Below are 13,687 nucleotides of genomic sequence, written 5' to 3' on the forward strand. Positions count from 1 at the left end.
CAGCCAGTCTGTACTGTCCTGATGATGTAGTGAGGTTAAATTTGACACGTTCTGGGACAGGAGTTCTTCATCCTGCCTTATTCACAGTGACACAGCCACTGCACAAGTTAAAAGAAAATCTTCCCTTGAGACTATGAAGTGAGTGAAAACCTTGAAAGATGAAAAACCTTCAGACAGCTTAATGAAGTGCAGTTTGATTTACTGTCAACACCTGCAGCATTTCATCGTGACAGTGTGCTGCAGACAGGCAGGTGAGCTGGAACACACCTCCACACATGTACAAGCAGGTCCAGAGTGACAGCTACTAAATGTGATGCTTCAGCACTTTATCAGCTCAGTTTATATGAACCAAACACGGTCAGAACAGTCCAACAACAATAACAAGAACAACAATGACACAGTCTGGACTGACACATGCTGGATTATTGAGGCCATCACAATATTAAGTTAAGCAAAACAAGAAAGAAAAATTGGCTGATACATTTATTTTTGTTTTCTCTGACTGAGATACATACTGAGCACGGCCTTTCTCAACTGAAACCTCAAATATATCTTTGGCATTTAACTACTCCTGTGTCTTGCAACTATTCACCAGCATATGCACTGATACTGACACATTACAGCCAGTATCAAGTCAGTATCAATATATCAATCATATCCAAGATACCAGAAGAGGACAGCCTTAGCTTCATCTACTTTCCCTTGCACTGAAAAATGAAAACACACAGGACATGAAAAGTAACAATCTTGTTGTCAGTTTGTCTTGTACTCCTGATCCATTTCTTTCCTGTCAGCAGACTGGCTGCTGTTGCTTTCTTTGATAACATAAAAAGGAGATGCTCATGACACCAAAGTGTGTGGAAGCGCTGACTCAGTGGAAGGATTATTCTGCCTCTGTGCTGTAGATGTACAATTATAGATTAAGGTAAGGCTGTTTTCCAACTATGGCATCATGACAAAAAAATCTACTGAGTCACCCGTTAGCTCATCACTCCAGTGATGCAGCAGAAGTGAGCAGGTTATGTTGCGTTCGTTCCATATTGGAGTGGTCAACTGGAAACCTCGCTATCATCCATCCCATCACATGACGTTTTGGCTCTTGAACATATGACATGTTACTGCTGATTAGGAGATGTGTTCTGTACTTGTCCTCATCATATCCTCTGACACTACTCCTTATGCAGCTTTGTATTTCAAGAGCATCATTAACGACTGAAAGTCCTTGGTCAACATCAGCCTGATTCTACAGACCATACTGCAGCTATGCTATAGAAAACTTACTCATGCTGTCTGCGGATCTCTTCTATGTCTGCATTTTCTGTGTTGTTGTTGGCCTTGCGAGCTCTGTCCAGCTCTTTCTCCAGCTCTGTCCGGTGGGCATTTTTCATTGCCTCAATTGCTAAAGAAAAAGACAAAGTCCTTTAACACATTCAGTACAACTTTTAGACTTTGTTTTAAAACTGTATTGTTACTGTGGTAGGGTCAAGATGAGGCAGTACGATGATGCATTCTACTTGAAATGTACTGGTGATAAATGAGAGCAAAAACAATTCAGTGTTTTCTGCTTTCTTGACTAATCTAACATGGTCAGCAGGTTATTTGATCCAAGATGTGATTTACCAGCAATGGTGGCTGCTGTCTCCTCGGCCAGCAGTCGCTCCTTCTCCTCATGCAGGTTCTCCAGCTCTCTCTGGTGTTTCCTCTGCAGCTCATCAATCACCTTCTGATGGGACTCCTCCATGGCAGCGAAGCCCCTCTCGCAGGTGGCCTATGAGACAGGAAACCATTGTGCAACTGTGAGTTTTTAGGCCATCTGGACACGGACCAAAAGGTTCTCCTCATGCTGAGCAGGAAAAACCCCTGGGCCTTACAACATTAGCCAGTGCAGATCATCATCTGTTCCCAGCAAGTAACTTGCAAGTTACAGCCTGTTAGCCATGAGCAAGTTGAGCCTGTGTGAGTACAAAAAGGGTTAAGAGGTATGACAGGATACACAATACTGAAGGAATGCAGAGACAATGAGAGCGAAGGGTGTAAGAACGTATACGTTGCCCTTTACTATCAACAGCAAAACATCCACAGGTGATGCTTCTAAAACACTTTCTCCAAACTGAGCTCATGTTGTTGAATAGTGGCTACAGTCTGCAGCTAATGTGCAAATCCTAATCTGCCTATGGGCCAAATCTCTGGTGGAATGCAGGGTTAATCTGATAGCGTAAAGCAATTATGAATAGTTTGGCGTCTGAGACGCTGCACTTAAATGTTTCTTCAGTGTGTGAGGTCAGCGTGCCAAACTAGCACCTTCGGGTGGTATGGAGAGAGGAAGCGAGGAGCATAATCCTCATCAGCAGCACACTTTTAGAAAGAGCCATTACACTGCTATTATAACTACAGTGCAAGTTTCCACAAGAAGGGATTTCAATGGCCTTTACTAAAAACCTTGTCCTGCTTCCGTCCTCTATTCACTGCCACTAATCTGAGGACTCAGTCGACGGCTGTGCCCCGGCCAGCCAAACAGGGGAAATGGGAGTCCAGTCCAGTGTGTTTTCACAGGGATCAAACCCCCTGAGAGCTCAGACCCAGGAACCTACAGTGAGAGGCTGAAAAGTCTCCCCCACTGAGCGAATATAAACTTCCTGCTCTGACATCAGACCATGCACAAGCTTTATTTAGAAGCATGTCAGCCGATGTATCTTGTGTGTCAGGTCATGGTGGGGCCATGGACTCACTACTCAGACACTGCACTGGAGTATTCACTGAACCAAGACATGAGTTGCCTATCTGAGACACCAATACAGTTAAACACGCGGAAAACTCACTTTTCAAAAACATGTCAAACATTCAAAAGCTGCGATCTTTGTGTCACAAAGTCACCGCTCAGTCTCATCAGACCAACCGGACAATTAGTCTCTACTGTTTAACAGTTATCGTGTTGTTAAAACCTTGTAAGCCTATTTCTTGGACTTTGATATCTTCCAATCTCACAGACTAAAAGGACACAGACTCAAACTAGACTCAAACTAAAAGGACATTAAAATGACTTTTAACAAATTAAAAATATATTATTTAAAGGTCGGGCTGGCGATATGTTTTTCTTACTGTCAACAAATCCCATGAAAAAACAAAGCCAATAATATATATATATGTATATATGTATATATATATATATATATATATATATATATATATTTATTATTATCCCAGTGACATTTATTATGTATGTATCAAAGTCTGATGCATCTTCCTCCTCTGTGGCATACAGCTCCACTGTTGCCTCAAAACTATTAAAAACACACCAATGATCCACACTGTGGCAACTGGGTGACATTTTCCTTCATTACCATTAACACAGACGCCGAAGTTTAATTTGATTAAATCCCACATAGTGCCCTCCTACCTCTGATGCTCACTAGTCTGCTAAATGTGTATTGATCCAAGTTGTCTTTGTAAATGATTGTGCATTTTTAGATGTAAGAAAAACAGATTCACATCTTTGCTAGGAACCAATGGGCTTGAAGGATGTGAAATGTAGACAGGAATAAAAATATAAAATAACACCAGCCTGATCCCTTAAATGCACAAAATAAGCTGATAAAAGAGACTTTTAAACTAAATGCTGAAATCAACCTTAAAACACATTTTCCTATATATCCCTTGTGCTGTTGAGCCAGACAGATGCAGTTTTGGTTTGACAAGCTGAAGGTTTGAAATACACACTTCTGGAATTTGTACAACTACCCCAACAAAATGGAGGTGATGGAATTGAATCTGTGACACTCAGTATTTTACATTTGAAAACTACAACAGCAACAAGTTACTTCAGAGACAATATTGCCATATGACTTATTACCAATAGTCATAAGGAACTATGTTTTATCAAAGGTATAAAGTGCTGTGAACTGTATACAGTCAGGTCTGTGCATTATCATGACACGGTATGAGGAGAGAAACATCACTGTTGAGCTCTTATCGAATGACATTTTCTAGGTGCTTCGACCAGCGGAAAAAACATTTCTTTTGCCTCCATCATATTCAGCAAACAAAAACAATCCATTTAGCCAAATATCATGAGATAGGTGAGGGAATATCTATTTTAAAGAAGTGGCTGAACTGACCCTTTATCATGGAGAAAAACACAAAGCCTACCCTTGAAAGTTAATTAACCTCGTGACTAGTAATTTTACTACATAATCTTGTCAAGGTTCGCTTCCAGACTTTAGGAAGTTTGTATATATATGAGACATCTTATCATGTGACCAAAGGTTACGTGGTCACGACAACTGGAACCAACAACTCCATTTGCTGGTGATGTCTGTGGCGAGCACTTGAGGGCTCTAGAAAAAGCCCATAAGTAGACCTCGAGTTAAAATGACTAAATCAAAGAATCAACATGTTATGCCATCAACAATTATTCAGGGAAAGCAGGGATTAAAATTTAAGTGTTAGTAGAAACAGCCAAAGGAAAAGAGATCAGACCCGTACAAATCAAGCTAATAGCCGAATTTTAAATGGGCCAAATTGCTTGTGAACGTTTTTACCAGCCACTCAATAGATTACCATTGTTTATTTGGATGGTAAGTGAAGGAAATCTCCAAACCACTTGTGTATAGTGGCTAGTGCTAACTTTCAGCCCGATTGTAAATAACAACTGGCAAAATAGCTAATTATCAATGTCTACAAATCAAATTATTGAAATGTTTAAAGGTGTTAAAAAGGGTACACTCTTTGCCCTTAACCATTTAAAATGTGGCTTAGCCAAGTCAAAGGTTTGGATTAATAAGCACACATTTGAACTATGACCAGAGGAACTCATTTCAGAGGAGATGAGACTGGTGTGATGTGGTGGTGTCAAAGAATCTGACAGCATCTGTGTCATTTTTTCATGGATAATCTAATGTTCCAGTTACTTCACAAAATGGGTTCCTCAGTGCACAACTACTAGATCATCAATGATCACATAGACCTAAAGGAGGTTAGTTTTCATGCAACACTGAAGAAAAGAGGTTTACTAAACGAAGAGCGAGAGTAGGGTGAGCGAGGTTAGGAAGGGGAGCAGGGGTTGGGGAAGGAAGGGAGATCTGGGAATGCCACAAAGGAACACAAGGCATCACAGATGGACGACGGCAAGGACAACGAGCGCTTCCACCTTCAGGTTTTCCAGGTCTTTCTCGTATTTCAGCCGTAGAGTTGTTGTGTCTCCCTGCTCTTCGCGTCGTCTCATCTCTTGGGTCATGACTGAGACTTGGGTCACCAGTTCTTGAATGCGCTCCTTCAGGGTGGATGTTTGGACTGAGTCGTGATGCGGCGGTCTGTCTTCGTCTGTCGAGTTCTTCTCTGGGTTTGCGGGACTCATCATGCCTCTCAGCTCTTCCATTTCCCTGTCAAATCTCTCTATGAGGTTTGACCTCTCCATCTCGTGCTTCTTCTTCAGGTTCTCCATGCAGTCTGTCAGCGAGTCGATCTCTTTCACATTTTCTTCCGAATGGACACGCAGTATCTCACTGGCCTTAGTTACTTCCTGCCTCAACTTTTCAGCTTCCTGCTCGTAGCCGTCTTTGACCTCTTGTAGTTCCTTTCTGTGCCTGGCTATCATGTCACGAAGCTCAATGCATTTATCCAATGAGTCTATGGGCTCTCCTTCAATCTGTATTAAAGTTTGAGGCTCAGGGTTGGTTTTCAGAGAAGCCTCAGAGAGTTGACTCTGAAGATCTGCCAGTTTGGACTTGAGATCTCTGATAGCTTCTCTCAGTTTAGGACAATGTGGACAATCCAAGCTACCAATCTGAAGTTCTGTGTGCTTTTGCTTTAGTACTTTCTCATGCTGGACTGTCATCCTAGTGATCACATAAGACATGTAGGCTTCTTTAAGGGCATCACTCAGATATTCTGAGGACTGTTTCTGTTCTCGACTGAAATCAAAGCTTGCTAGAGCCAAAGACAGAAGCTTGTCATCTTTTGCCAACTTCACACTGGATGCAATCTGCTTAAAAATGTTTGACTTTGCCTCCAAGCTCTCTGTTAACTCCTTATGAATCAGAGCATTTGTTTCATTATCAAGCCATCTGTACATTGTTGCAAAATCTGCTTCTGTCACTCCTTCACTCTCAACTTTTGGTTGTGGACAAATCCTCCTAATCAAGAGCATCAAGCACTTCTGTGCCATCATCTGTTCTGCCTCATCTCTTTCACAGCTGTGCCCGTCTTCCTCTGGTTTTATTTTGGATGAACCCAACAGCTGGCTCCAGAACTCTGCCTCTATTACCAACCTCATGTCTTTCTGACTCACACAGACCGGCTCCTCTTTCGATGAACAGAATAAAGTGCTTTTTAAATCACTCAACACTTTCTCTACATTAACATCTACCTTCGCTAACATTCCTAAAACCTGATTAATCGCCTCAGACTTCATCTCAATCTCTTCTACTACTTGCTTTAAAAGTCTTTTATCGTCAACCTGCTTCCCTCCTGCTTCAACACACTCGCTAACTGTCTTTTCAACTCTACCTGTCTTCATTTCTAACTTCTCTCGCAGCATTCTTATTTCGTTTTCTGCTTCTCTAAGCTTCTCTCGACTGACTCTTTCAGATTCCTGGTTAAGTGTGATTAGCTCACTGTTCCTGGCTTCAAGTTCTGAACAGCGCTGCTCTGTAGACTGAAGGTTTGCCTCTGTCTCAAATAACTTTACTTGTGAGGCTTCGAGCAGTTCTTTGAGTTGATATTTCTCTGGCGATAACTCCTCATCCTCAAAATCTGCTCTGAAGCCAAGACCTTTCAGCGTGGCCTCTTTCAACTGCAGCATCTTCTCAGTGTTTTTTAGGGTGTTGCCAAGCTCCTCCAATGTAACTAGAGCTTCATGAAGCCTCAAGGATTTCTCATTCAGCTCCCTCTCGTAATACTCCCTGTCTATAGCGTTCGCCTGATTTTCAGCCAGTTCAGCCTTCAGTCTTTTCAGCTCTTCCATGGTCAGATGATGCTGTTTGCCGCCCTGCTGACTGATCAGCTCAGCCTTCAGTCTATCTATTTCCCTGTCAGCCTCGGTCAGCTGGTTCACTATCTCCTGCCAACGTTGTTTCAATGCCCCGTTTTCACTTGTTAAAAGTTCAACCCTCTGAGAGAGCATTCCAATCGTCATCTCGTTTGACTCAGGATGCTTTCCAAGTTCTGAAAGGGGGCCATAGGGACTTTTAAGGCCTTCGAAAGTTTGCTTCCGGACCTTCCCCACCAAATCCTCCATGGTTAGAAGACGGGATTCGTATTCACGAATACTTTCACCTGCCCTGGCTAAACTCTTTTTTAATGTTTCATTTTCTATCTCTTGCTGGTGCTTCCATGTCTCCAAGAGCTTCTGAAGTTGTTGTTTCTCTGCTGTCTCTTGATTACAACTATGGGACGTCAACAATTTTGTCAGCTCCTTGAGGGTCAGAGGTTTATCAGTTATCAAGTCTTCCAGTTCTTGAATTGCCTCTGTGGTGTCCAGGAGCAAGAAGCTAACATTTTTTTGGACAGGTTCAGGGAGAGGACCTTCCAGAATGGATGGTTTTTGGAGGTCAGAAAAGTAAGGGTCCTTGATGGGGAGGTGAGAAAGTGAGAGGCCAAGCTGTGCCTGCATATTGCGCTTTTTCAGCTCTTGCAGCTTCAGGAGCTCTTTGGTCTCCTGGTACTTCTTTGTTAAACTCTGTGCTTGAGAACTAACCAGTTCGGGCCTCTTCGTCTGGGGCGTCACATCAGCCTCCAGACCCAAAGGGTGCTCCAGCTTGGAAAAGGGGACCAGACATTTGGTTAACATACAGCAGGGGAGACAAAAAGCTTGCTAATAATATTCAGCGTTAGCTACCAATCATTTCCCCATTATTTCTATTAAAAGTCATATTACAATTAGCTTTCCCACATGATAGTCTCAAATGATGTGAATTAACAGTGATTCAAAACAAATTAAAAATTCCCTTCGGTTTTAATGGTGTAAATTCAAAGCAAAGGAAAGCAATTAAATGGCCAGGGTTAGTTAATCACAACAGAGCATGCACATTAAATGGTTAAAAGTTACTTCATGTGGTAAGTAATGCAATATTAGTTTCAGCTAGATGGTTTACTCAGGAATGTAAGGCATACCAGGTCCTACAAACACATTTCAGAGGTTCTCTGGTCCAAGCTCATGTCTTGCACCAATGCAATTCTTTTCTGAGTGGAGATAGTGAATATTATTATCAAGTTAAAATCTAGCCCTCAAATATATTTACAAATGGTCAGCATAATTCATTGGAAGTCACTTAAGTTTTCTATTTCTAAAACAAAAAACAACACAAAAATGGTATACACTACAATACAAAAAACACAGCAGTGTCTGCCTTTAACTCAACCATATAAAAAACTGAATCATCTAAAGAAGTCATCATTCAGCCTCACTCTGCCAAATCCATCCATACGTCCACAAACAAGCACAGAAATTCAACCATTATCACACATTTATGCCATTACATATAAGCAATATTTGTTAACAGAATAACAAATGAATGGTCTGTATAGCAGTTAATAGAAGATGAGAATCTGACGTCCATGCAAATAATTAGAAAACAAGCCAAGAGGTTATTATCCATACATGTTGGGCCAAACATTTCAACAAGTTAACTCATTGTGCCAGTGACTGAGGAAAACTGAGGAAAATATCACTCTACATTTAAAAAAGTGATACAACAATTTTTAGTTAAGTACTAGAGAGAACGAGGCTTTAACTCAAGATTACCAACATTTCTTAATTTGATTCAATATAAAATGAATAAATGTATCTATTTTTAATTTAATAAAAATAAAATAAAATCTTTCCCTCCAGTAACAATTCATAATAACCATCATTAATAAATGGTAAAATTATAGTAAATTAAACTTGAGTCAATAGCTTTTTCAATGAAATGCTTTATAAACCATTCATTAAACAATTGTTTATTGTCAGATTGTAACTGATGTTCATGATACTGTGTAGTTCATCTATAAACTTTATATGGATGGACATTATCAAGTTGTGACTAATGTTTATAACCCTTTACAATTTCTCATTAAATGGTTAATCAAGCATTTAATTGTTTGTTAACAATGAACTAACTAGTAACTAAGTTAATTAACTATACATTTACCATTTATGTATGGTTGTTATGAAGTGTTACCTTCCTTCCATACGTCATTTGCACTTTTCATTTTAAATTTTCATATTTCAAACCATGTGCAAATAAGGGGCCATTGCTGTCACGTGACTTTATCTTTAGCATCCAAGTTAAAAAAATAATAATTTACAAGTTTTTCTCTTTTTCATCTAGAGCTAAATAATCCTCAGAGTCACATGAGCAACAACAAAACCTGAGTTCCTTGGTCCAAAATCAGCACAATACTGAAGTAACTGCTAGCATGAGTTCAGCTACAGTACAGACCAACGACACAGAGATAGGAGATTAACTAGTAGAAGCCAATGTAGTAATAAGATATCAATGTTCTTTTACATGCAATGAACTCATGCAAAGGCACATATCTATAGCCACTTTGTTGCTTCGATGTCAGTTTGTTTGATGTTTTCTTTCAATAAAATACAACATGCAAAGAATGTTACAAAATGGAGGAGAAAAAACTGCTCAACTGAGAATACAGCATTAAATCTACTACAGGATTTCCCATCATACAGTGCAATGCAGCTGCACAGTGAATACACAGAGTGCAATAACTCACCGGAGAGATGTAACCTGTCCGGATGTCGTGTTCTCTCTCCAGAGCCGTTCTAAGCTGGAGCTCCAGCTCCTGCTTGTGCTTGTTTGAATCAAGGAGCTGCTGGTGACAGCTCTCCAGCTGGGCCTTCAGGTCCTCTACCTGCAGGGGCAGTGGGGAGAATGTCTGAATAGTTTAAAAAAAAATAAACAAAACATGAAATGGCTTATTTTTAGGTCAGAACAATTCATAGTTTGATGTCAAAATTAATTCATATGAAAGAGTGTATTTTTCAGATCACAAGAGATTTTAATTAGGCTATGACTCACATAATTAACAATGTCTTAACAACCTCATTCCGTGCATTCTGTGAGTTGGTACAACTAAGACAACTGAGACAACTGAAGCTCTTGGCTTTTTCCTGCTCAATATGCTCTCTACATACCAGTACTTGTGAATGTTTGAAAAATAAAGAATGAGCTGTGTCTTTTGCCCACATGATACACCAACAGACTGTTGTGTCTTTTTGTACACAGGAAATCAATGTGATCTCCACAGATTAATTGAGAGTTGTCAGAATGTCCTGGTTTAAACTAGGACCATCTTCAAAGCTCTTGACTGTGCTGTCTTGACTTGAAGCTAAACTTAACGTTAGCAGAAGAAGCTCAAGTGCAGAGTTGTTCGCATAGACAGTCAAATATTACAAATTCAAACATGACTGACCATCGGGTTGTCATTATTACCACAATTGGTCTAAAAGCCAGTTGTTACATTTAGAACCACTTCTTAACGTTGATATCATATTTGAATACTGACGAGTAATTATTGAGCAACTAGTAGAGTAATGTCAGGTATACCATAAATGTAATATCTTTGTAAATGTAAAAAACAAAAAAAACCAACAACTAGTAACAGTTTCACTTTATCCATGTAGAAACATGTCATATATGGTATAATTCTTGGATTAATCATATTTTGTTTAATACAGTGTAGAACGAAAATATGAACCTGTCTTTTGACTAATTAAATTGCACACACATTCACAATACTGATAATAAGTTTTACTCTTAAATCACAGTTACATTTCCTGCTCAAAATCTTCAGCCCTAGATGGGTTGATAAATTGAATTAAATGCATTCTTCTTGTTTTAAAGCTTAATAGTAGAAAATCACATGACCAGTTACCCAATTTACGAAGACTGGAACCTACCTAATGTGCCGCTGTGATGAAGGAAATGTAGCAGTACTGTTTGTCAAAGTTCAACTTACATGCACTTGAAATAAAACTGTTCTATTTAATTTCATGTGCTTCTCATCATCCCCTGATTTGCAACTTGCTGGGTGTGTACTATTGTATTTGACATTGACTGAACAGACTAAGAGATAGACACATAATGAGCAAACTTACCCCTTGCTTGTAATTCTCTAGTAGCTGCTCCAGCTCGGCAGTCTCTCTGGTTTGCACTGCAGTGGGTAGAGGCACTCTCCTCTCGTCCCGGATGGGCGTATTCTCCACCTGGTGCCAGTGTTGTTCAATCACCTCCTCCACCCTCTGCTGCCTCTCCAAAGACGTGGGACTTAATGGATCTATCTGTCGGACTCCGTCTCCGCTCTCACAGTCCGTCCTCCCTCCTTCTGTAACGGATGTATTTTCCGATGAGCTGGTCACAGACTCATACCTCTTCCGCCTCTCCTCTCTCCTCCGACTGCGCTCCAGTTCTCCCAGGTCTGCGTGGAGGCTCTCGGCCTCCTGTGCCCGCTGCTGAGCCAGAGCCTGAGCGATGGGTCTGAACTCTGCCCAGTCGAAGGTCTTAGAGCGGCCTTCTCTTCTTCGTTCACGCGCCCGGCTCTTAGGGACACCCGCAGTTGATTCTCTCTCCACAGACGAGGCCTCAGAGGACGGGGAGTCCTGGGTGACATCTGGCCTGACCAGACCCTCCAAAGGAGAGAAGGAGCCATGATCCTCAGTTGAGCTGAAAGGCAGTGAAGAAGGCAGGCGAGGAAGTTTTAGCTTCAAAATGCTTATTATAATGCATAACTTCATCATTTCATCCTGTTAGACATTTATCATACTTACTGTGTGAATCCTTGAATTATGGCCAAAATGTGTTTTGTGAGGTCACAGTGGCCTCTTGACCTTTGGCCACCAAATTCTAATCAGTTCATTCTTGAGTACAAGTGAACATCTGTACCAAATTTGGAGAAATTCCCTCCAGGTGTTTATAAGGTATTGCATTCACAAGAATAAGACGGACGGACGGACGGACAACCTGAAAAACATAATGCCTTCAGCCACGGCTGTCCCCGGCACGGAGACATAAAACTAGTTTTTCTTGTTTGTTTCTGTCAAACCTCTATGACGCATGAGAAGGAATGCTACTAGCTTCTTTCTACCAAATTAAGACTTCAGACAGTGTACACTAATTACAATACATCTAGTACAGTGACGAAGTATCTGTCATCATAATCAATCTTTTTTTTATTATGTTTGTAAAACACAAAAAATGTCAGTAAAAATCATCTAAACTTGACTGGATTACAGACTGCTTGAAGATATGACAGACCAGCGATGGAGCCATGAAACTTCTGCCTCCAGTGGACATCCAGGGTTCGTTCAGATCAGAGGCTTAATTATCTATCCTCATATCACTGAAACATGTTTACAGCAGTGCTGAAGTGATCGTACTGACCTCGCCACATCAGGGGCAGTGGAGGGTCTGACGTTCTTCATGACAGCCTGGATCCAGTTCCTGCGTATCCCCGCTGTCATGGCCGACAGAGTGTGCACTCCCTCCTGGGTCTAAACATTTAAGAGCACCATGAAATAAACTCTGAACCCCACAATTATAAACACCTCGAGGCCATACAACAGCCCTGCAATAAATAATAATACATTGTAAAAGTTCAGTTTGTCTTTGGACCAAAAGTTGGGTGACAATGATTCCATTAGTGATTCTGCCACAGTATTTATACTGCAGTAGATAACTGTTGAACATTTTTGCACATATTAAGCCATTGCAGCACAGTGTTTTGGAAATGCTGCAATGTTATTTGGTATTTGTTTAATATGGTGATGTAATGTATTTCATTCACTGCATTAGCCAAAAACAGACATTCCAATCTGATTAGTTCATCTAGTAACAGTTTCTTCACAGATAATGCATAACATTTACTATATTATCTATCAATCAATCAATCAATCAATCAATCAATATCCCAATAATATATTACATATACAGAGATGAGATGTTTTCACTTTTTGTTCTGACTACCACTAAAAGGCTAACTCCACCATTTCACACCTTAAAGTGTGTTTACAGGTGTTGGGAAGTTCTACGGTCTATGTGAACCAAGTAATATAAAGCCCTTTGTGACTCCAGATGAAGCTGCATGTCATCTGATAAACTGACTCATGTGATGTCATTCAGTGGCTGAAATGATTGTAGAGGCTTTCACTTTATCAAAGGGATATGTAAAACCAGGTCATAATACTTAATTATTGGAATAAATGTGGGAATAACATAACATTCACAGTAGAAACATTTGCCTCTTACATGTATTTGGAAGCCATAGTTGCGTTGAGCCTGGTACTCAGTTACATTGCAGCAAGTTGACAAGTCGATCTCACCATCGAGGTCAGAGGCCTGAGGTAACACAAAGAGAAGAGACATGAAATAAAACAAAGATCTGTTCAACACAGAAATATGCAATTAAGAACAAATAAGCTCACCTCCTCTGCAATTGAGTCCTTATAGTATCTCAGGCTGTGATCTGTCAGAACAAACCAGTACTTCTTCCACTAAAACATGGACACAAACAGGACAAAGTTGTTCAGTAAATCGGCTCTGGAGAGAGAACACGACCTCCGGACAAGTTACATCTCTCCGGTGAGTTATTGCACTCTGTGTATTCACTGCGCAGCTGCATTGCACTGTATGATGGGAATCAGAGGTGAGGTGTGTCTGACATGCCAGTTTGTTTTGGTCTGACATGCTGGTTC

At 40.5% G+C, this 13,687-nt stretch overlaps 1 protein-coding gene across 4 annotated transcripts in view; it reads right to left on the minus strand.

Moving 5' to 3' along the window:
• The window catches only part of mprip (myosin phosphatase Rho interacting protein), a 47,957-nt gene that overhangs the window by 5,328 nt on the left and 28,942 nt on the right, over positions 1 to 13,687 (minus strand). Inside the window, exons 11-18 of one of the 4 annotated variants that reach the window (XM_073489010.1) lie at positions 13,418 to 13,486; positions 13,242 to 13,331; positions 12,378 to 12,487; positions 11,096 to 11,660; positions 9,712 to 9,849; positions 7,694 to 7,753; positions 1,621 to 1,768; positions 1,282 to 1,399 (exon numbers count right to left, since the gene is read on the minus strand). In XM_073489010.1, coding sequence (XP_073345111.1) covers positions 1,282 to 1,399; positions 1,621 to 1,768; positions 7,694 to 7,753; positions 9,712 to 9,849; positions 11,096 to 11,660; positions 12,378 to 12,487; positions 13,242 to 13,331; positions 13,418 to 13,486 — 1,298 coding nt within the window. Of the gene's footprint in view, positions 1 to 1,281; positions 1,400 to 1,620; positions 1,769 to 7,693; positions 7,754 to 9,711; positions 9,874 to 11,095; positions 11,661 to 12,377; positions 12,488 to 13,241; positions 13,332 to 13,417; positions 13,487 to 13,687 lie in introns of all 4 variants that reach the window. The other 3 variants (XM_073489009.1, XM_073489012.1, XM_073489011.1) reach the window with 3 other exon arrangements.

This window comes from Pagrus major, chromosome 20, assembly GCF_040436345.1.
Source record: "Pagrus major chromosome 20, Pma_NU_1.0".
Classification (NCBI taxonomy): domain Eukaryota; kingdom Metazoa; phylum Chordata; class Actinopteri; order Spariformes; family Sparidae; genus Pagrus; species Pagrus major.